Here is a 24,191-nt window from a genome sequence, read left to right on the forward strand (position 1 = left end):
TCCACTCCCGCTGTGGCCACATAAGAAGAGATTTGAATAGGGATCTCTAACGTTGCAGGCAAATGCCCTTGACACTGAGCCAAGGGGTGTTCTCAATCTCTCCTCTCGGAGCTGTTCCACTAAATAATTAAGTAATCATTGGGGCATGCACTTGTCTCACCCACACCATAGGTGACAGCCCTAGCCACTGGGCTACAGAGTCACTTTCACAGGCTGTCCCCAGCCCAAATGACCATCCATTGTCAGAGTCTTTCACAATGACAATGAATAGTAATGTGGCCAGAAAAGGAGAGTAAAGGTTTGCCTATACTACAAAGTTAAACTTACCTAACTATATTGCTCGGGGCTGTGAAAAATTTCGTGCCCTGTGTGATATACCTAATCCAGCCTAAACCTCGCCATAGACACTGCTAGGTGGTCAGAAGACTTCTGCAGTTGACTGGGCTACCACCTCTTGGAGAGGTGGATTTACTAAAGTGACAGCAGAACCCCTTTCATAGCTGTAGTAAGGGTCCACACGACAGCAGTGCAGCTACAGTGGAGCATTTCTAGTGTAGACGTAGCCTTAGAAGGATTCCTCAGCCTGGTAATTCAGCATCAATCTCCATTGTATGAACACCACTGCCCCAGTTCGTGTTCTCAAGCCAGTTTCTGGGCTGGTAGCTGGAAGGCGATTGGGGCATTTGAATATAAATGCTTTTGAATGGATAGTTACAGTTTAACAAATGCTGTATTCTCATTATATTGTAGAGTTTGTTTTATCTCCCCTGATACAGACCATGGCAGACACAGAACATCAATCACAGAATTCATCCTCCTGGGATTCAGGAATCTCCCTGAGGTGCAGATCCTTCTCTTCCTGCTATTTCTAGCAATCTGCATAGTGACTATGTCTGGGAACAGCTTAATCGTTGCGCTAGTTGTGGCTGATCAGCACCTTCACACACACCCATATATTCCTTCCTGGGGGAAATTGTCCTGCTTGGAGACCTGCTACATCTCCACCATCCTGCCCAGGATGCTGGCCAGTTTCCTGACTGAGGACAGAACCATTTCTGTCAGAGGCTGTATGACAATTTAATTTTGTTAGTTTCTGTGGGCTTACAGAATGTTCTCTTTGCTGCAGTGTTTTATGATCGGTATTTACAAATATGCAAACCACTGCATTATGCAGCCCTTATGAATGGCAGTTTATGCCTCCTGCTAGCAACTGGATCTTGGATAAGTGGGCTTCTGGTTGGTACCACACCAATGTCCTTCATGTCACAATTATCTTTCTGTGGCCCCAATAAAATCAACATTTCTTCTGTGAATGTACAAAAATAATAAATCTCTGCTGCAGTGACACCTACCATCTAGAGCTTGCAACCACCCTCCTAGCTGCTTTATTCACTCTGTGCCCATTTGCATTAACCCTGGCATCCTGCGTTTGTATCATCTCCACCATCCTGAGAATCCCTTCCACCATCGGGTGGCAAAAGGCATTTTCTACCTGCTCCTCTCACCTCATCGTGAGACCATAATCACTGTGTTTCTGTTACCAACCGCCCCCCTCCCCCCACACACACACACAGAGACCTGAACAAAGCGTTCTCTGTCTGCTACACAATTCTGACTCCTATGGCCAATCCCTTCATATACAGCCCAAGAAACAAAGAGGTGAAGGAAGCCCTGAGAAAAATTGTCAGTAAGTGTCTAGATCAGTGGTTCTCAACCTTTTTGGACTCAGGACCCATTTGTGAATATTTATGGCCTGTTGCGACCCAGTAAACAGGCTGCGGGGGACTGGGGTGGTTTTGGTTGGGTCCTGCCACCCCAGAGGAGTTGGGGTGAGTACTGGGCAGTACCCACAGTGGTGGCTCCTGCAGCTCCTGTGCTGTGGGGCTGGCTGGGCTTGGCTCTCCATTCAGGGCATTGCAACCCCCGGAGTTGCAGCACTGCTCAGGATGGCCCCGCCCCCCCTGACTGGACCAAATTTGTGTGAGTGAAGGTCTGGCCTGGCTCATGGGGTTGCAGTGCCACTCACTCAGATTTGGCCTACCCGGACTCCCGCCATCATGATGTCTGGGCCAAACCTGAGTGGTGCTGGGACCCCAGAGCAGAGTGTGCTTATGCCTAGCACCAGCTAAGCAATTGCTTAGGGCCCTGAGCAGCTCAAAGGAGCCCCCTATTATTTATTAGTATGTGTTGTGTGTGCGGGACACCCAAAATATTCCTGCTTAGGGCCCCAAAGGTTGCAGCGCCTGGAGGAGGGAGAACAGGAGTACTTGTGGCACCTTAGAGACTGAGCCCAGCCAGCCCTTTGGGACAGGAGCTGCTACACAACCCTTTGAAACATTCTGGCGACCCAATTTTGGGTCCCGACGCACAGATTGAGAAACTTAGAGATTGATTTATTGTGTATTAGATGGCAGCACAGTATAAGGGATACATATGGGGAGTCTATTGTGGAAAATAGATATAGAACGAGAAATAAGAAGCCATCAGTGAGAGCTGGGAGGATTCTGTAGAGGGTAAAAAAAGAGGAAAGGATGAACTATACCTCGGCTTGGAAGAATTACATTTTTATTGGTAAGTGTTGATTTCACCGAACACAAACTGAGGGAAAAAATATTTCCATTGATGATTGTTTAAATTTATAGATCGGCAAAGAACGAAAAATGCTGCTTGAGAACTTAGAGTTTGATTTAAGGATATTTACTTGGTATATTTTGACACGTGATGTTAAAAATTTGTGTTTTAACTGTTTAAAGCTTTACCTTTTTGAATCTCAACAACTACTGTAATTAAATTACTATTGACTGACCTACCCATAGTCTGATCCCCCATAATTTTCTGCAACTGAAAATGTATTTAAGTATTTTTTTATTTTTATGGATTAAATCAATATTATCCATTGAAACAAATAAAAACGGACTTCTGTCAAGCCTAGTGATAGGTGACCTTTTCTCTTACATGACTCTCAGCTCTCACCTTGCCCCAGTAACACAGACATGCCCTATTCCTTCGCTACACTGCTTTGCCATCTAAGGTCCATTAGACTTTATAGCAGTATAAATAGTGTAAAAGGTGCAATGTTGCTACCTAGTGCCTGTTACACAATGCAGCCACTTAGAGAAGGGATGTAAATCCGGAGCCCTCTCATGGGGGTCATTATTCAACATATCAACATTTTCATTGCTTTCCCAACACCATCAGCCTGTGTCATGCCATTGAGACCTGGGGCCTGAGCTATATAGCACCTGGGACAAGGAGCACCCAGTATCCTTACCCCTCGGAGTATTCCTCCACCCCAGGGTCCTCATCTCTCACGTGATTCCCAAGTTCACAATCCGAGAGTTCCCACAAATATCCCACCGCACAGCCCTACACTCAGCCTGTATCCAATGCAATCTACGAGAGTGGGGAGCAAATGTTCTATGCATCCCTTCTCCCACAGAGTCCAGGTAGACAATTACCCAGATAGAGTCACTCATGGCCCACAGGTAGAGCATGGAGACATTTTTTCAGTGAATGGTAAATTTGCACACAAAAAAAGCATTTTTCAGGGCAGTGAAACTATTCAGGAATTCAGGTTGAGTTTGGTGAAGAGTTTTGGGGGAAAAAATTGGCGATGTCTTGAAACGTTTTAAATCCACATTGAAAAAATTTCATTCAACTTGAATAAAAAATTTTCAGTCTCTCATTTCAGTGAGAGACTCATTTTGGTAGAAACAAAAAAGTACTAATTTAATCAGTTTTGCTGTGACACTTCCTGTAATACCCAGTGTTCTGAAGCACCTTGCCACTGCCTGCCCTCAGTGTGAGGAAGACTTGTTTGTACCTACCGGGGGTCAGCTCCCCAACTCCACCAGCCATGGGTGACACAAGCGCTCCTTTCTAGGCCTATGCAGGCCCCGTTATTACTTAACAGTTAGTGTTAGGCACATACCAATGCTCAAGGCCTCAGAGCATCCCCCTGGAGTGACCAGCCCCTGGTTCACTGAACACTTGCCATATTCACAGATCTGCTGCTTTCAAAGAACCAGTACACCTGAGCTTACCCATTCCATCTCAGATCTCTGCTCTGCTTAACACACAGCACTTACATATGTTTATAGTGAAAACAAGTAGAAGTTTATTTAGCAAAGCTTAGAGATTCCAGTAGTAGCAAGTATTGGAAACAAATGCTTACCTATAATAAAATAAAATCATAACATGAATTCTAGAGCCCAAACTTAGTTAACAAGATATTCGTGTCTTGTAGAGTATTGCTCCACCAAAATCCTTGCTGCGCTTTATAGACAGGCTAGTGGTGACCCTGCTTTCAGAAGACAAACAAACTGTTAGCTTGTCACCTAGGTGAAGGACCCTCAACACCCCCTGCTGTTTTATTTCTCTCAGATTTTGCAATCTCTTAACTTGCACCAGGCTCATTCTGTAAATAGGCCTCCATTGTGAGGCCCACAATACACAAATGGCCAGACAGGGAGAAAAGCATCTTGTTATCTCAGAGGTATAAAACTGTAGGGTTAGAAGGGACCACAAGGGTCATCTAGTCTAACCCCCTGCCAAGATGCAAGATTTGTTTTGTCTAAACCATCCAAGACAGTTGGCTAGCCAGCCTCCTTTTGAAAACCTCCAGTAAAGGAGCCTCCACAACCTCCCTAGGCATCTGTTCCATTGTCTTACCATTCTTACAGTTAGGAAGGATTGCCAAAGGTATGTCACCTCCTGGTGACCTGGCTTAACCCCAAGGTATTTTCAGTATAGATACATAATCCTTGTGAAATGCGTGGCTGGATAATAATTAAGGAGTTATGGCGACCAGTGTGCTAGCAGCTATCAGTACAGACCTCACATGCCACCCTCTGGTAAGCTCTTGTGCAGATACCCAACCCAGGGGCTCCCTGTGAAACTATGCCCACCCTGTGCCCTTGGCCTATTGGCAGAGGTTCCGGTCTCATACGGGCCACCAAGCTGAAAACATAATGATTCCCTCAGCTCTCATCAGGGGAGGTTAAAGACCAGGAGTAAAATGTTCAGAAATGCCCAAGAGCCAGATTTTAAAATGTATTTGGACACCAATGGGACTTTCAGCAGCATCTTGGGGCCTAAACCCATTTTTGGCATGTTCTGCATCTGGATGTTTTTGAAAATCCCACTAGGCACCTCAATACCTTTAAACACATCTGGCCTCAAGCGAACTCAGTGACACAGGAACATAAATCCCATTGAGAGGCCATGAGCCTAAGAGCATCCGTCACTTCGGAATTTGGGTTTTCAGAGCTAGTCCGACAAAGGGACTCAGGTGTGTAGAGCCAGCATTTAGGCACCACTGAGAGCCTCAAAACCCCTGCTCAGCTGACACATAATGTCGTAGGTGGCTAAATCTCGGCCACTAAAAGACTGTAGGAGCCAGTATCTGCCAGTGAACATATGCACAGCCACCTCAGTCTAGGCACTCATCTCACACCTCACCTCCACAGGATCCTCAAACTAGGCACAGCCCTGCCTGTCTCACCCAGAGGCCTCGATCCTGTAGGCATGCTCACAGCACGCCTATCCTCAAGCAAAGTGGCTGGAGGGCATGAGGCCTCCATTATAACCCTGAGCCCAGTGGCTAGGGCATTCAGCCAGGACGTGGGGGAGACAGATCCAATTCCCTCCCCTCCATCCCACGCGGTGCAGGCATTTAAATTGGGTTTCCCTCTTCTCGGGTGAGTTCCCCGAGCCCTGGCATGAAGGGCAATTTGAGGGAGCCCCACACCCAAGTCTCCTGAGGATATAGTTCCACTGTGTAAAATGAATTAAACATGTGTTGGGCCAGACAGGATGACTCTGCAGTCCAGTTGCTAGAACACTCACCTGAGGGGGGGAACCCACAGTAAAATCCCTGCTGCATATTAGACCGGGGGGGGGGGGCAGGGGAAAGAGACTGAACATGGGTCTCCAACAACCTGGTGAGTGCGCCCCCTCCCTCCTTAGGGTTCACAGCTGAAAATCCCAAGCAGAGAGAGTGTTTAACTCTGTGGGAGAGATGTGGCTTAGGCAACACTCTTCTAACTGGCTTGTCCTCTTGGCTGGGTGAGGCAGCTCCTTGCTCCGCATGCTGACCTCTGGGGATCCCTTTCTTAGCCGCCTAATTCTCTCCATGCACCGTATAGGGAGCCGGGCTGCCGAAATCATTGCTGAGGCTCCCATTGGCTGGCATGGCACTAAAACTTAATCTTTGCAATGTTGAAGTCCCTTTGTGGATCAAGCCCTAAGTTATTTTAGTGTATGGAATTCACCAAGATATCATCTACCCACATTCAGCAAGTAAAATACAGTTCAATTTTATTCCAACAGCCCTGGTATGGATTCCTCTTACACTTTCAAATCTTTGCACATCCTCAAAATGTTATAAGCGCATATCACCAACAATGGAGTAAGAAATAAGGGCCACACAGCATCTGAGTAATACACCATTTTGCCTGAAGTGATTGAGGTTTCTGAATTCTCATAAAATCTAAACACTTACTGACAATTTTTTTCAGGGCTTCCTTGACCTCTTGGTTTCTCAGGCTGTATATGAAGGGATTGGCCATAGGAGTCAGAATTGTGTAGCAGACAGAACACTTTATTCAGGTCTCTCAGTGTGTTGGTTTTTGGTAGCAGATACACAATGATTAGGGTCCCATAGAAAACTGTCACCACAATGAGGTGAGAGGAGCAGGTAGAAAATGCCTTTTGCTTCCCAGTGGTGGAAGGGATTCGCAGGATGGTGGAGATGATACAAACGTAGGATGCCAGGGCTAATGCAAATGGGGGCAGAGTGAATAAAGCTGCCAAGATAGTAACAACAAGTTCCATCTGGTAGATGTCATTGCAGTAGAGATTTATTATTTGCGTAGATTCACAGAAAAAGTTATCAATTTCATTGGGACCACAGAAAGTAAATTGTAACGTAAGAAATACTATTATGGGAATAGTCAAAAATCCACATATCCAAGAACCAGTTGCTAGCTGGAGGCATAAGTTGCCATTCATAAGGGCTGCATAATGCAGTGGTTTGCATATTGCTAAATACCGATCATAAGACATTGCAGCTAAGAGATAACATTCTGTCGCTCCAAAGAAACCAAACAAGTAATATTGTGTGAGGCAGCCGCTGACAGAAATGGTTCTGTCCCCAGTCAGGAGATTGGCCAGCATCCTGGGCAGGATGGTGGTGGTGTAGCAAGTCTCCAAGCAGGAGAAGTTCCCCAGGAAGAAATACATGGGGGTGTGAAGGTGCTGATCAGCCACAACCAGCACAACGATGAGGATGTTCCCGGCCACGGTCACAAAGTAGATCACTAGAAACAGCAGGAAGAGAAAAACCTGCAGTTTAGGGATATTCCCAAATCCCAGGAGGATGAATTCTGTGATGGACGTTTGATTTCCCTGCTCCATGTCTGCCATGGGATGCATCTGGGGGGAGCGATAAACTTTACAGTACAAGGAGAATGACAGTCGTTAAACTTTAATCTATTGATTCAAACGCATTAATATTCAAATGCTCCCTCTTCTTGAGGTCACAGCCCAAATGCTGGGTTGAGAACCCAGGCTAGGGTGGTGAGATTCATACAATGTAGGCTGATGATGAAGTTGGAGGCTGTAGAGTTATTCTCACCCAGCTTTCCTAGCCCAATGAGTATGCATTGTCATCATGACGGACTATGAATTGCCATTATGAATGGCAACGGACAGTCATTGGGCCAGGGATGGAGTGTGAACGTGACTGTATAGCCTCCCAAGGAGGCGAGAGAGCCAAGTTGAAGTCAGACTCCAAGGCCAGAAGGGACAAACAGCTGAATATTGGTTTGTTTTGGACTCATTCCCAGCAGAAACCAGTGCTCCTTGAGGGTGGTTTTTCCTGTCCAAAACTGGAACGCCAAAGCCTTTTTAGGCAGGCATTTATTTGATTTCATTTGTGCTGTACCATGCAGATCAGTTTTTAGGTGGTTATGTGATCATCAGGGTGATGCTTTGGGGATCAGGCAGACCAGTCGGGGGTTCTGTCCCTGCCTGCCCTGTAACCTTGGGTACCTTAATGCTTTGCCAGTTCTGGCAGAGCCCTGACGCCAGTAGCCAGCCCATAAGAATACAGGTCTCACCCTGGCTTCCATCAGCCTAGTTACTCCTTGCAGGGTGAGCCCCCTCAAATGACCCCCTCCCCCCATTCGACATCTGTGCTTTCCTCAGTTCACACAACAGAGACCTGCTGGGGTAAATATAAACATGAGGTTTATTTAATAGAAAAATTGTGGATTCATAGATGAAATAGCAAGGGAAGCAAACCTATACAAGCCATGCAGAAAACAAACAAGATGCAACATTAACCTTTAAACTTTCAAATTAGATAAAAATCCCTTTTCTAATAAAATACTTTCCCAGCATATTCCCCAACTGTAGGAGGATTCAGCATTTCACAGACAGCACCCACCAATTGACTGTCCCTCAGTTACTGGAGAGATTTCACTTTTAAACCCATTCCCTTTTAACAGAATTTGCAGGTTGGTTCCGCCCCCTGCCCTTGTCTCAGACTAAGGCAATTCATGGTTATTCAGAGCAGGGGAAATTCCCTCTACTTGATCACCAGGATGTCTCAGCATTTTCCCCTAACTATAACTGCCCATCATTTGTCTTTTCCTGGGTTGTACAATGCTAGGTGCTTTGAGTTAGTCTCATCTGGTGGTGTGTGTGTGTGGTGGTGGGGGCAGCCCCTCTCTTCCAGACTGGCCACCACAAGGTGGAGCTGAAATTGTAATAACCTGTGCTCATAACCTATATCCATACTCATAACCACAGTCTGTATACATATCTTAAGTTTAGAACATTACAAGATTTCATCAACAACCTTACTCAACATATTTTTATGTACAAAACCACAATATGCAATCAGAAAGCTTAAAACAAGCAGTTAAACCAACTATTCTCCCCTCGAGATGTCTGGATCCAGATTGCCACACTCAGGGATTAACTTTTGAATTTCTCTGCCAATAGATATTGTTGATTCAAACTGCTTAGTGAGATTCTGAAACTGCATGATAAAAATATCCATTAAAATCTCCACTAGCAAAGTTATACATTTACAAGGAATAGACACTCACAGGATTCAGAAAACATGCCAACTATCATATCTAAAGTTTGTTCACAATTCCTTGTTCTTCCCCTCCCGCCCCCCTCCCAAACTGCTATAATTTTGAAAGAGTTACAGAGAGATACAAGAAAAAATGAAAGCCTGTTACTTTGCCACACTGTAATTTTTCAAAGTTTGAGGAAGTTTTGGAAAGTTACCAAGTGCCAAAAAGAAAAAGGAATAAAAGAAGGAAAAGAGAAGGGGGAAGTGACACTATTTATTTTATTGCACAGAGCAGTTTAAAAACAAAATCACCAAAAGTTTAAAAAAAAATGCAAACTTCTTCCTGATTAATGGAAATAACTTTCAAATGTCAACATTTTTAATGAAACTGGTTTTCCATTTTCCAATCAATTCTAGTGACCATTAAGGAAAGAGAGAGAACAACCTGATTGCCTGGGTAGCATCTTACTAATCTGTTGCTGAAGCAAAAGGGACTCCTCTCTGCAGCCCTTCAGTCTCTCTATCAGCTAACATACCTGTCTGATCTGCAGCCTTTTTATCTCTGCAGCTGTTGGGAGGCCACTGATCAACCCCAGCTGAGCAGGCAGGCAGGCTCCCTATTAACCCTTTAGTGGTATCCCCTGACAGACAGATTCGGTCTCAGTGCCTGGCAGCAGCAGCATGAGGGATAACGCTCACATGAGACCACAGGGTATTCAGCCTCCAGTAGATGATCTTGGATCTCTCAGGGTTGGTGACCAAGAGTCAGGTTCTTATCTCTCACTTCTCTCCAGAAACTGTGTTCTCTCATTGGACCTCCCGCAGGCATGCCGCCGAAACCGCGTTACCAGCGGACCTCCTGCAGGCGCGCCGCCAAAGGCTGCCTGACTGCCATGCTTGGGGCGGCAAAATACATAGAGCCGCCCCTGGCCAGCTTCATCCAGAATAAGGGTGTCCAGATGGGGCGTTACACTGGTGTAACTGTCACTGTATAAGTATGCTGGTAACATTCCCCATGTAGACAAGCCCTACAATTTATTTACCTGCTGACGCGGCAGGTTCGGCCGATCGTGGACCCCACTGGCAGTGGTTCGCCGTCCCGGGCCAATGGGGGTGGCAGGAAGCTGCGGCCAGTACATCCCTCGGCCCGCGCCGCTTCCCGATGCCCCCATTGGCCCAGGACAGCGAACCGCAGCGAGTGGGGGCCGCAATGGGCAGAACCTGCTGCGTCAGCAGGTAAATAAACTGGCCCGGCCCGCTAGGGTGCTTACCCTGGCGAGCCACGTGCCGAACGTTGCCGACCCCTGCCCTACAGCATCAACTTGAGTTGCTAAAGGGCTGTGTTTGGGTCAGGCTCAGCTAAACCTGATCACTTTCCCCACCTCCCCCATCACTGCTGAGTGAGAGCTGAGCAGGCAGCGCCAGGATCTCCTTAGTCATTGTGAGACGGCACTTCCCTGAGTGTCTCTCTTCATCTCCATCACTGCAACATTCCCTCACTCTTATTTCTGCTCCACTTTCACCGAGTGGCCAGTTCAGTAATAGCCTATTTAGAGGCATGAGTCCAGTGTCAGACACTAGCTGTGTCGTGTGGGTAATCTCACCTCCTCTGGGTGTGTTCAGGCTCCCGTTCAAGAGACAGCCCTGCTTCTCCCAGAGGTACTTATCTGCCCCCCTTAGCCGTAGTAGCTGGGTACCCACAGGCTATAATGTATTGATCCTCACAACACACCTGTGAGGTACGAAATGCCTGTTTTCTCCATTGTACAGCTGGGGAACAGAGGCACAGAAATTTCCATGGTCAAACAGGGAATCTCCGGTGGAACAGGGACTGGAACACAGGTATCCCAAGTAGAACTGAGCAAACAGCTGTTTTTTTTATTCGGTGGCAGTTCCAAAAAATTGGAAAAGGCAATTGCTGTAGGTTGAACCAAATCTGGAATTTCCAACAAACCAAAATGCAACAGGAAATCCACTTTGGGTTGAAAATACCACATCACTCAACTGGAAACATTTGGCTTCCAAGCATTCTTAGGTGCCATTCATTAAAATGGGCAGTGGAGAATGGGGCCCTGTTTGCCTTTATGAAGTTTGGCCCGGGTACTAGCCTGTGATGTGGGAGACCCAAATCCAAATCCCAGTCCTAGAACCCCGCTGGTGAGCACCCTGACTGGAGTGACAGGCTGCTCGGGGAGAGGGGGGGAGGTCTCTCAGATTCTTCTGTTGAAGCTGTCCCACTTTGTATCAATAATTACATGTTCATTGCTGCAGGGACTTGAGTCAAGGTCTTCTATCTCCCAGCTGCATGCTCCAACCACTAGGCTGTAGAGTCATTCTCATGCTTGCTCCCTGAGCCAATGACGATTGAGGTATTTTATAAAAAGTGGAAAAGCTTCAACAGCAAGGTTGGAAGAGATTCACCATTGAACGCTCTATGGCCTGGGGTTTAGAGCACTCCCCTCAGAGACAGGAGGCTTGCATTTAAATTTCTGCTCCAGCACAGGGACTTGAAGCTGGGTCTCCAACATTGCAGGTGGGTGTTGCAACAATTGGCTAAAACACAGACCTCTGCTGCTTTCTTCGCCTCCAGCCATTTTGTGAACAAGCCCTAAATCTCTTTGTGAATCCAGCCGCCTCACCCCCAGTGTTTTGGGCCAAAAGTATTAGGCAAATTCACGTCAACTAATTTCAGTCAACAAAAACTGTATTTTTTTTGGCAAATAAACTGTTCAAATGAAAAATTTCATCCAGTTCTAATCCCGAATGCTAGAATGATGCCCTAACTACTGGAACATCCTTCATATCTTCCTCCTTCACAGCTTCCACCTTTTTCCCTTCTCTGTGCCCCCCACCCCTCTCCTCAGCATATCTGCCCTCACTTCTTTTCATTTAGCCAAATCCTTCCTAACTAAACCCCATCCCAAAGCAATAACACTGCTCTACAGCCAAAATGCTTCTGAAATAAATGTAGTCAAACTTTACTAATTCTGGGTCACTGAGAATGAAAATGATGCTTAAAATTGTTGATTGGCTCTAGTTTTCAAGATATGCTATTGGGTCAGTATATACGACCCTTGACTTGGGAATGGCGGAGGATAAGTGAGTTATAAAGGGAAGGGATCTCAATTTAAACCAGAAATGACTGAAATACATCTTTGACTGGATCTATGAATAAATCTATGACTGGGTTTGGACAGTTCTTGCTTTTTAGGCAAAACAATGAATGATGCAATCTGAAGCTGGTATTGCATCATACATGATATGAATTGCATCATGTTATTCCTAGAAGTCATGGATGATGCATATCATAACGAAGCTTACATCACTCTGCTGAACAAATTGCCCTATATCAGCTCTAGAAATCATACAGTGTCGTGCTCTCTTATTTGTCAGTGTTCGATTTTGCAAAGGGACACATTTCTGTTTAGCCAAAGTGAGCAGAGATGCCTCGTACTTGTGTAAACAGTGCAGATAACTTCTGCTATGTTTCTGGTGAAGTGACTTTTGCATCACAAAAGCGCAGTATAACCACTATGGTTAAGAAAGCCTATTACCTTTATTTTGGCTGCAAAATTGGAGATCAGGACAAGAGGTGAGCCCCACACATATGCTGCAACACTTGTGCAACAAATCTTCGCCAGTGGTTGAACAGGAAAAGGAAATCTATGTCTTTTGCAGTGCCAATGATTTGGAGAGAGCCCACAGATCATAGCAGCAATTGTTACTCCTGCATGGTGCCTCCAGTTGGGAAAGGTGTGTCAAAGAAGAAAAAGTGGACAGTGCATTATCCAAACATTCCATCAGCTATATGCCCAGTACCCCACGGAGAAGGACTGCCGGTTCCTGATGCACCAGAAACATTCTCACTTGAGTCAGACGAGGAAGAGGATGAAACTTCTGGTCCTGAACCATCAATGTCACAGGACCCACATTTTCTCCCATCCTCCTCCTCTGAACCACACCTCATAACACAAGGTGAACTGAATGACCTTGTCAGGGATTTGGAACTACCCAGGAGTAAGGCAGAGCTGTTGGGCTCCAGAGTATAGCAGTGGAATCTCCTGGCAGGTGATGTTAGGGTTTCCATGTTCCGTGACCGTCAAAAGGATCTTGTCCCATGCTACTTCATGGAAGGTGATCTTGTAGCCTGCAACAACATTGATGGTGTGATGGCAGCCCTCAACATCGTTAACGATTCAGATGAGTGGAGACTGTTCTTTGATTCATCGAAGACGAGTCTTAAAGCTGTTTTACTGCATAATGGCAATGTTTTGCCATCAATACCAGTTGGTCATGCAGTCCATATGAAGGAAACCTATGACAACATGAAACAACTTTTGAGGTGCATAAACTATGACCAACATCAGTGGCAGCTTTGTGGCGATTTGAAGGTTGTTGCTCTCTTGCTTGGTCTGCAGACTGGATACACAAAGTACTGCTGTTTTCTCTGCAAATGGGATAGTCGTGCAAGAGATTCCCACTACAGCAAGAAAGATTGGCCACTCCGACAGTCATTGGAGCCTGGGAGGAAAAGTGTTCAGCATCCACCACTTGTTGAATCAAGGAAAAATTTGTTACCACCCTTACACATCAAGCTGGGTTTGATGAAGAACTTTGTCAAGGCCATTGACAAAACACAAGCAGCTTTCAAGTACCACCGTGGAAAATTTCCAAGGTTAAGTGAAGCTAAGATAAAGGAAGGTGTCTTTGTTGGTCCTCAGATTCGTGAACTTCTTCAAGATGATGCATTTGACCATGCACTGCGTGGCAAGGAAAAGACGGCACGGAAAGCCTTCCAGTTAGTGGCAATAAATTTTCTCGGAAACAACAAGGCAGACAACTACAGGTTGTTGGTGGAAAACCTCCTCAAAGCATACAAAAGCCTTGGTTGCAACATGTCACTAAAGATACATTTTTTGCACTCTCATCTAGATTTTTTTCCACCGAACTGTGGAGCAGTGAGCGACGAGCACGGCAAGAGATTTCACCAGGACATTGCAACAATGGAGAAACGCTATCAGGGCAAATGGAGCCCATCAATGCTTGCAGACTATTGCTGGACAGTGACAAGAGATGCTCCATTTAATGAATACAAGAGACAAGCCAAGAAGCGCCGAGTAGACACTGAATAGGACTAAACTATGTACATAATAGTTTTTTGCCTTTTGTTTCATAATAAATTTTATTTATATAACCCTTTTGCTGATTTTTAGAGAATTACTGATGCCCTGTAGTGCCCATAGTATAGTGTAGCTACCCCCTTCCCATCCCTGACTCTCTACGAGGGTAGCCATTAAACAGTACAGCATCCCCTTTGTCATCAGTTGCCTTGTTTGCCATCCAATGGCTCCTACAGTGAATAAATGCCTGTTTCTCAATCCTCACCTTCTGCTTGTGGGGTCAGTAGTTTATGGCCTGTAGAAAGCACGGGAAGTTAACTAATGAGAACGGGGAGGCGTTACCCTCTCAGGGGCCAAAGGATGGTGTAATGATAGGACCCTGGAGCATGATGTGGGACATCTGCATTCAATTCCCAGCTCAACCACAGACTTTCTGTGTGTGGATTTGGGCGTGACCCGTAATCTGCCCTGTGCCTCTGTAATACGGGGATTTGAATTCCCAACCTCCCAGCAGTGATTGAGAGGTGACCTGTCATTTTATTTTTGTGATTCATTTTTGTATTAATTTTCATGAAAAAACAAACAAGAAAAATGGTTACAGCTTGTACATGTCACCCAACACTGCACATTTTACAGGCTTGCTAAAAAAAATATGCAATTACGCAACTTTGCAACTTGTCAAAACTAGGCAATACAAAAATCAGCCAAACCTTGCATGTGAGGGAGGGGGTAACAACAATTTGAAAAAAGACACAAATTGGCCCCAAAAAAAGGAAGTTGGGGAATGGGGGCAGGAAGCGGGAGGGAGAAAGCAGAGAGGTCCAGTAGAATGGAAGTCAGGCATTATTTCAGCATTCTTTATCCAAAAGTATCTGGAAACAAGGTCCAAATTTCTTCAAATTCATATGATTTCTCCCCATATCGACAAGCTCTTCTTCCTTGAGGTGTCCCATTGTTAATGTTGGTGATGGCCATGTCATATACCTAGATAGGATGAGGTGAACTGATCATGTCCCACCATTGAACACACAACAGGTTATGAAAATTCTATGTGCTCTGAAAAGTCTTGGAGTCTCAAGTGCAATTCCCCAATGGCTGAGGCACCCAAAATCAGTGTATACTTTCAAATATCTTGTCATTCAGCCAAGATTGTCAAGGGACCTAAGGGAGTTAGGTAACACAACCCCATTGAAATTTGGACCCCTAGCCCCCTTAGGATCCTTCGATAATCCCAGTGTAAATTGTTCTTTTATCCTATATTCTTACTTTGGTTTAATGCTTGGAATTGCCTAACTCGAGCCAAGTGTAATACAGTTCAATTTTATTATGAATATAAAGATCCTGGTATTGACTGATCTCACATATCAGATATTTGCACATCCTCAAAAATTATAGCAGCACATTCCGAAAGACCTAGTCAGAACTAGAGACCACCCAGAATCTGTTTCTATAAAACAATAAACCAGCTCTGCATCTCACCATTTCCCCTTAATACAGTAAGAAATAAAACCTTGTGATTTCTAATTTCTTGTAAAATCTACACATTTAGTGGCAATTTTTCTCAGGGCTTCTTTCACCTCTGTTTCTCAGGCTGTATATGAAAGGATTGGCCATAGGTGTCAGAATTGTGTAGCAGACAGAGAACACTTTGTTTAGGTCTCTTAGTGTGTTGTTTTTTGGTAGCAGATATACAATGATTAGGGTCCCATAGAAAATGGTCACCACAATGAGGTGAGAGGAGCACGTGGAAAATGCCTTTTGCCTCCCGGTGGTGGAAGGGATTCTCAGGATGGTGATGAGGATATACACATAGGACATCATGGTTAATACAAATGGAGGCAGAGTGAATATAGCAGCCAGGATGGTAATGACAAGCTCTGTCTGGTTGGTGCCATTGCAGTATAGATTTAACATTTCTGTGGATTCACAGTAGAAATGATCAATTTCATTGGGGCCACAGAAAGTTAATTGTAACATAAGAAATAGTACTATGATAACAGCCAGAAACCCATTTATCCAAGACCCAGCTGCTAACTGCAGGCAGAACCTGGCATTCATGAGGGCTGCATAATGCAGCGGTTTGCATATCGCCAAATACCGATCATATGACATCACTGCTAGCAGATAGCATTCCGCACCAGCAAAGAAACTAACAAAATAAAATTGTGTCATACAACCACTCACAGAAATGGTCTTGTCCCCTGTCAGGAAACTGACCAGAATCCTGGGCAGGAGGGTGGAGGTGTAGCAGGTCTCCAAGCAGGACAAGTTCCCCAGGAAGAAGTACATGGGGATGTGAAGGTGCCGATCAGCCACAACTAGCACAACAATGAGGATGTTCCCGGCCAAGGTCACAATGTAGATCACTAGAAACAGCAGGAAGAGTAGAGTCAGCAGTTCAGGGAGATCCCCGAATCCCAGGAGGATGAATTCTGTGATGGAAGTTTGATTCCCCCCTTCTGTGTTTGCCATGGGGTGTATCTAGGAAGGATAAAAACTGAAGAAGAGAAAAATACTTCTTGGAGATGATTGGCAAAAAAATACTTAAGTTTTAATCCAGCAAAGAAGTAGTTGGGGGCAAGGAAGCCCCCTGGATCAGTAATGGAGTTGCAGGAACAGAGCTGGCTGGCATGTTGACTCTTTGGATATATTATCGTAAGTTTTATGCAGCAGATTTAACAAAATATCAACCTCTCTCAAACCAGACCAGGAACTCAGTTGCTATATTGATGGGTCTGAGAGCCCACAGTAATAGGCAGCCATTTATACACACACAGTTTGATTCACATTGTCTCATATCTCTTCTTATGACAAAGTTTGTCCAAATGTGGGATACCATTACTGAGAAAGTCTTCATATTTTTGTATAAGCCAAATCAATCAATCAATCTAGTGTTGGAAGTCAGACTAGAGGATTTAATGGTCTTTTGTGGCTTTCTAATCTATAAATCTATGAATGTACCTCTGTGATTCTTTCACACTGTTACACGGTTCCAAAATATCAAAAATTCCCAACAGGTAGAGCCAGATTTACCACCTTTAGCAAATATTAATAAGTGTTGAAAACTGTTTCCACTATATAAGTTGTGGAACCTGAAAATGCTGTTAAATTGTGCTGGGAATTCTCTCCCTGTAACATGAATTCATGGACTATTAAGGCTGAGACTTCAATAGCGCTCTAAAGGAGTTAGGCACCTGCTCCTCTTGACGAGTTGGGCACCTAAATCCATTAAGGTACTTAGAAAATTCCAACCAATATTGGTAGGAAAGTTAAAACTTTTAATTCACTGATTTGTCTATTCCTTTTGGATCTCTCTCTCTCTCTCTCTCTCTCTTCTTAAGCAATCAGCTGTATATCCATCTCTCTATCACCCATGTATATCGAATGGATGCTGTGTGTCTGCAGGCTACAGCATCCCTGTTTCACCAGCCGTTTTTATCTCCAGCAGCTACAACTGGCTTTGTCCCCTCCTATGGAATCCTCTCTTGGACATTGTGACCAATTTGAACCTCTAGTGACTCAGGATGGCCTCTTTAAAAAACCAGTGTGATTGACTGGTTCACAGAAACATAACTAGCAGAGGGAAACAGGGTTAAAACAATAAAATCCTATGCACATATTGTCTATCTAAACACTGCCTTTCCTTGCCAGTTTAAGCAGGTTCCATTTAACCCAGATACCCCCCAAGAACAATGAGGCAGGTTGCCCCCTGCAACCCCGGCCTCTCGGACAGTCTGACACCCCAGTCAGAATCTCTCCCCACTTATTCATAGATTCCAAGGCCAGAAGGGTCCCTGGGATCATCTAGTCTGAACTGCTGTGAAACACAGGCCGTAAGACTTCCCTGAATTAATTCCTGTTTGAACTAGAGCAGATCCTTTAGAAAAAAACCATCCAATTCTGATTTAAAAATTTCCACTGATGGAAAATCCACCATGACTCTTTGGTACATTGTTCCAATGGTTAATTACCCTCACTGATAAAAACTGTGCCTTATTTCCAGTATGAATTTGTTGAGCTTCAACTTCCAGCCATTGGATCTTGTTATATCTTTCTCTGCTAGATTGACGAGCCAACCATTATCACATTTCTGTTCCCCACATGGTCACGTACAGACCGTGATCAGTTCACCACTTAACCTGCTCCTTGCTAAACTGAACTGATTGAACTCCTTGAGTCTTTCCAATCCTCATGGCTATTCGCTGAACCCTTCATGAATTGTGAGCACAATTCCAGCAGTGGTCGCACCAGTGCCAAATACAGAAGAATCTGCTCCAGATTACCCTGTTTATATATGCAAGCATCACATTAACCCTTTGAACCACAGGCTGTCTTTTTATCCACTCCAAAGTCCCTTAGTTCAGGGTTCCTGCTCAAAGGTCCCCTGGGGGTTTGAGAAGGGCACCTGACCACACTGGTTCATGCAGTGTAGTAGCTGAAAGCTTGTCTCTCTCACCAATGGAAGTTGGTCCAATAAGAGATATTACCTCACCCACCCCGTATCTCTAATACACTGCTTCATGCATTTCTCCTTTTGAGCATCAGACCATTGAGGAATGTTTACAGCTACCATGAGGGGATCCTTGCAGAATTTAACCCTTAGCTACCCATACCACAGCCACCCAAAGCAACTGTAAGTATCAGCAGGACTTGGACCTGGGCCTGTAAGGTTAACGGGTAAGTAATATCCCCATACCACCACCTGCCCATGCCTGTAGCTGACTCATTCCCAGTGGCCCATAATCTGCAGTGGTTGTATGCCACGGTAAATTCCATCCGGCATGATCGGACTGACAGTGGTCTTGGCTCCTTGACCCTATATTCACCAACGGGGCGTACCAAGAAGTGTCCAGGCAACAATGCGGATCCCAGACAGCTGCCATGACCACCCCGCTTCTCTGTGTCTGAAGTTCTGGTACTGACCTCGGCTCTGACTTGGATTCTGACTCCTGATCGACCCCTGGAAACCCAACTGGGATGCCGATGCCTGGTTTTGACCCTTGTCCCAATTCCTGATTCTGTCTCCATCTCTGACCCTCAGCTTGAATCTTGATACTGACTCTGACCCCTGGCTTCAGTTCCGGGATCTCAAGCTCCTACCACTTGTCCTACCTACCTTTGCCCAGCATCCTGACTCAAACTATGTATCGTAAAAATGAATACAGACATTTCCCACATTCTTCACAGAAGGTGAATCTTAAATTATGTGACAAAGCTCCAAGCCTGTATTGTGGGTCCTGAGCTTCCTGGTGGATATAGTGGCCTCAGAAGCTCACTGAGGCCCTCAATATGACCTCCCTTTTCCAGTAAGGCAGCAAAGGTTACAGATTATTGAGCTACTTTCATCACCGGCCTGTATGGGAGGTGGAATACCCACAGTCTCTGTTGCTCCTTAGAGTTCCTTAGGGACAGTTTGGTCTCCTGCCTGGATCCAAGTCTGTTTCCCCTTTCAAAGGGATCTCTGTGGATCATGGGGGAGAGGAGGGAAGAAAGGGGGAACCTGGGCCCACCCTCTACTCCGGGTTCCAACCCAGGGACCCTAATGATAGCAGCTGTTAGCAGCTTCCCTCCTCAACTGACGTTGCTTTGATTCCCTGGGACACTTCCCCGTACTCCCCTTTTTCCAAGCTTCACTCTTACCTCAGGGTACAGTAATGCTTCCTCTCCTCCAGCTCCTTTCACCTGGGCTCATCTTGAGAGAGCTAGAAAGGAGAACTTTTAAAGCAGTATAAGTGGGACCTTAATTGATTCCAGCTGTCTCCATTAGCCTAACAGTCTTACCTGACCCTCTGTCAGTTAATTGAAGTCAGGTGCCAGCATTAGTCTAACGACCTTAACTGGATAAATTGGCATCAGGTGTCTTGATTGGCCTGGAGTAGCCCTTGTTTGGCTATCCAGGGAACAGGGCTCTGCTCATTCTGAGGCTGATATATGTGCCTTCCACTACCCTCTTATATCCTTCTGGCCTGAGTCCGTCACATATGCTAATGCTTAATTACTCAAGCACTTTAATACCCCGGTTTGGAAGGTGATATATAAATTCAAAGCAGCAGCAGTTTGGAATTGGGTGCTTACCTCTATTCATAGGACAGCTCACGCTTGAGTTGATGAACTCATTTCTCAGGCTTTGAGACAAGGTGGGTGAGGTAATACCTTTTATTGGACACATTTCTGTTGGTGAGAGACAAGTTTTCGACTACGCAGAGCTCTTCAAGATTTGAGAGACAGGACTCGGTTCCACTGAGGTTCTTGTCTTTCATCATTCTGCAGAAACAGGACTCTCTCATTAGAGAGACCTGCAGTTACCTGAAGGGATGAGCTGGTGCATATGATCTACCTTTGGAAAATGGGCTTCCCCTTTGATTTAATAAGTGTAAATGCTCTCTCATATTTGTATTCTTTCTTCACGCTTTTCAATACGGTCCCACTTCAACCTTTCTCCCACTTGGTTCATTTTCTATCTCCAAAGCTTTGTAGCTAACAATTCCCAGTGTGACTTGCAATTATACAAGTCCCATTGTACATCATGTTTTAGTCTAATGATCCTTTGTGGAAAATATTTTAGATCATGGACAAACACCAGCTTACATTTTTGGGAGATACCTGTCAAGGTGATGGCCAGTAATAATGTACTTGCACTGCCCTTTTATTAGTATTCAAAATATTTTGCCTTCTAAGGGGCATTTTTGAAAATAGCTGCCCATATCTCACTCTTAGAACATGCTGCCATCTACTGGCCATTTTATAGCATAACTTTTTGATTATTGCATTGGCTATTGTACTCTATTGGTCACTAGTCAGTATTTCTGACGCCCCTCTCATATTTCGTCTACTCTGGTGCCATCTAGTGTCGATTTCCCAGCATGACAGCCTGTTTCTCCTCTCCTCTAGTGGATTCTTCTCCTTATAGCTGCCTCTTTCCCTTTCTTGACGCTGTCACCTGGTAGCTGTTATTTAGTATAAAAGCCCATAACTCACTCCATAACATATGCTACTATCCACCTTTCATTACGCAGCATAGAGGTCCTCTGCTCTTCAGTGCTCTCTACTCAGCACTTACACACCATTATACAGCTTCACCTCCCTTTCCATCAGTCAGTTGGCAACATAACTCCTTTCTTGCCCTTCCACTTTGGCTGCTGTTCATTGGCCAGCACCGCTACACCTTTCCCATTCCTCTGCCCTCTAGTGGCTCTGGACAGCATAATCGCATCTCTCCTCATTTCTTACCTACTGCTAGGTGTGCACTGTTCCAAATTATAGCTACTGGGAACAAAATAGTACAAAAAATGATTGCAACATTATTGGTTACAAGAGCACAAACAACAGCAGCAGCTCTCAAAGGTTTATCAGGGGGTTCCCATACATCCAGTGCCTTTCTGTTGATGTGGGGTCTGTTTCCAATGGAACTGCATAGATTGAAGCTACAATGACAGAATCTCAGTGGCTCTCCAGGCTGAGATTCTCAGAGGTGTCTAAGGGAGATAAGTGTCCAACTCCCATTTCAAAGGGATTTGGGTGACTAACTTCGTTAGGTCCCTTGGGAAATGACTTCCGCAGAGTTGGAGCCCTGCAATTCTCACTGGTGCCCAGCTCCCCTGCCTCTGACCAAGCCCTGATATGTTCCCAGTGACTGAGCCAGCACTGCCCTGTTTGGCATCACAGGAGTTCTGCCCATTGGTAGGTGGTAGCCGCTTCCTCTCACCATAGGTTGCTTCACCCCCTGAGGAGAGGGCCCTGCCTGGAGCACAGCTATCTGTGGTACCTGGAGCTGACTAGACACCGTGCCCTCAGAATTAGCCCTCTCAAACATTGCACTTGTTTCAGTCAGTAACAGGCCCCCTCCCCTTGAACTGGTGGAAGCAGAGAAGCTGGTGTCCAGAGGTCCCTGAAGGGACCTGGTTATTTGCATGTGAGTGCAGTGAAACAGGTTGGTTTGCAGAGGGCTATGATGGTAATAAGCACAATTTCAGGGGTGGCAGATTTCCCAGGCTTACGTCCCCACATATGCTGCACAAGGAGTTACTATTTTTATTGTCCAAACATTTATTTTTATCATAGACGGCTTTTATACAGATCAAAAAATTGGTTAAAGTTTTGTCTCCATTCAGCCTAGTGCCCAGTTAATAACTGCATGATGGGAACATGGCTATGGCCACCTCCGTCCCTGGTCCTTCCACTGAGATGGACAACACTGAGTGCTGAGATTGTCACTGGGACTTTTCAACTTAATTTTAATGGGGGCTGATTGCTTAAATCACCTGGACAGCTTTGAACACCTCAGGCTAAGTCATTATCTCAGAGTCTTTGCACGTTTTTGTGAAAGCCACATTTACTGATTGCTTTGCACAAGGCTTCCTTGACCTCTCTGTTTCTCAAGCTGTAGATGAGGGGGTTTACCAGGGGAGTCAGCACCGTGTAGCAAAGGGAGACCACTTTGTTCAGGTCTCTCAGTGTATCATGTTTTGGTAGTATGTAGACAACCATTAAGGTTCCATAGAAAATTGTCACCACAATGAGGTGAGAGGAGCAGGTGGAAAATGCCTTTTTTCTCTCGGTGGTGGAAGGGATTCTCAGGATGGTGCCAATGATGCACACGTAGGATGTCAGGGTTAGTAGGAATGGAGGCAGGATGAATACACAGGCTAGTATGAAGTCCACCAATATAATAAGGTGTGTGTCACTGCAGGAGAGTTCTATCAGTGGGATGACATCACAATAGAAATGGTTGATTTCATTTGGGCCACAGAATAATACGTGTGATAGGAATGAGATTAAGATAATTACAGCCAAACAACCATTTAACCATGATGCAGCAGCCAATTGGAGGCAAAATCTGATATTCATAAGAGTTGAATAGTGCAGGGGTTTACATATTGCTAAATACCGATCATAAGACATCGCTGCTAGGAGATAGCATTCTGTACATGCCAGAGACCCAAAGAAATACATTTGTATGATGCAGCCACTGACTGACATGGTTTTGTCCCCAGTCAGGAGACTGGCCAACAACCTGGGCAGAATGGTTGAGGTGTAGCAGGTCTCCAGGCAGGACAGATTGCCCAGGAAGAAGTACATGGGGGTGTGAAAGTGCTGATCAGCCAAAACGAGCACCACGATGAGGGTGTTCCCGGCCATGGTTGCCAGGTAGATCACTAGGAACATCAGGAAGAGAAGAATTTGCAAGTCAGGGAGGTCCCCGAATCCCAGGAGGATGAATTCCATGATGACCGTTTGGTTTCTCCCATCTGCCATGGGTTGAGTCTAGGAACAATGAATCTGTGCAACTGAATCAGAAGGACATAAAGTTAAAACTTAATCAAATCTCGTGAATTAATTCCATAAATATTCAGAAACTCCCTCCCTCTCCTGGTTACAGGCTGAAACTTTTAAGACTAAATTTAGATTTGAGAGCAAAGTGTCAGAAAACTGAGTCCCAGGACAGAACATTGCTCTGATGGGGAAGAGGGTGTTCTACGTGGATACCAATGATTACTATAACGGCCAGGTTCTCTGGTAGCCAAATACTGATAGGACAGATCAGATAATTTCTCTGTCTATCATATCCCATCTAGTGACATACCAGAGCATAACAATGATGCTTAAATGCTGTATTTCACTTCTGGCAATGCCCCGTATCCTGCCATGTCTTACGAGTCAAAATCAATAAATACATCAACTGAAATCTTGGACTGAGATGTTCAAATGCAGGGGTTTCCCATTCATCCAGTGCCTTTCTGTTGATGTGGGGTCTCTTTCCAATGGAAATGGATAGATTGAAGCCACTGTTATAGAATCCCAGTGGCTCCTCAGGCTGAAATTCCCACAGGAAGAAAAGGGACGAAAAGGTACCCCCCCCCCGGGCTCTCTCTCTCCCCCTCCCCCCCCAACTGCACTCTCCTGCCATCCCAGCTCTGGGTTACTGGTAACTTGCTCCCAGGGCAAGTCATTCAGCAGGAATTTTGGATGTTCACAGAACACAG

At 45.2% G+C, this 24,191-nt stretch overlaps 2 protein-coding genes and 1 pseudogene across 2 annotated transcripts; all 3 read right to left on the reverse strand.

Annotated features, from left to right (window-relative positions):
- Positions 1 to 5,366: 5,366 nt before the first annotated feature.
- On the reverse strand, positions 5,367 to 7,416 carry LOC117887566 (annotated as a pseudogene).
- Positions 7,417 to 15,753: 8,337 nt separating this feature from the next.
- Positions 15,754 to 16,680, reverse strand: LOC117887567 (olfactory receptor 10A7-like). The gene has a single exon (XM_034790214.1). The coding sequence runs from the start codon at positions 16,678 to 16,680 to the stop codon at positions 15,754 to 15,756; it is 927 nt and encodes a 308-aa protein (XP_034646105.1).
- Positions 16,681 to 22,506: 5,826 nt separating this feature from the next.
- LOC117887568 (olfactory receptor 6N1-like) lies at positions 22,507 to 23,463 on the reverse strand. The gene has a single exon (XM_034790215.1). It carries the CDS (start codon positions 23,461 to 23,463, stop codon positions 22,507 to 22,509), a length of 957 nt encoding a protein of 318 aa, XP_034646106.1.
- Between the last annotated feature and the right edge of the window lie 728 nt (positions 23,464 to 24,191).

The sequence above is a fragment of the Trachemys scripta genome, chromosome 14 (assembly GCF_013100865.1).
Source record: "Trachemys scripta elegans isolate TJP31775 chromosome 14, CAS_Tse_1.0, whole genome shotgun sequence".
In the NCBI taxonomy this organism is placed as follows: domain Eukaryota; kingdom Metazoa; phylum Chordata; order Testudines; family Emydidae; genus Trachemys; species Trachemys scripta.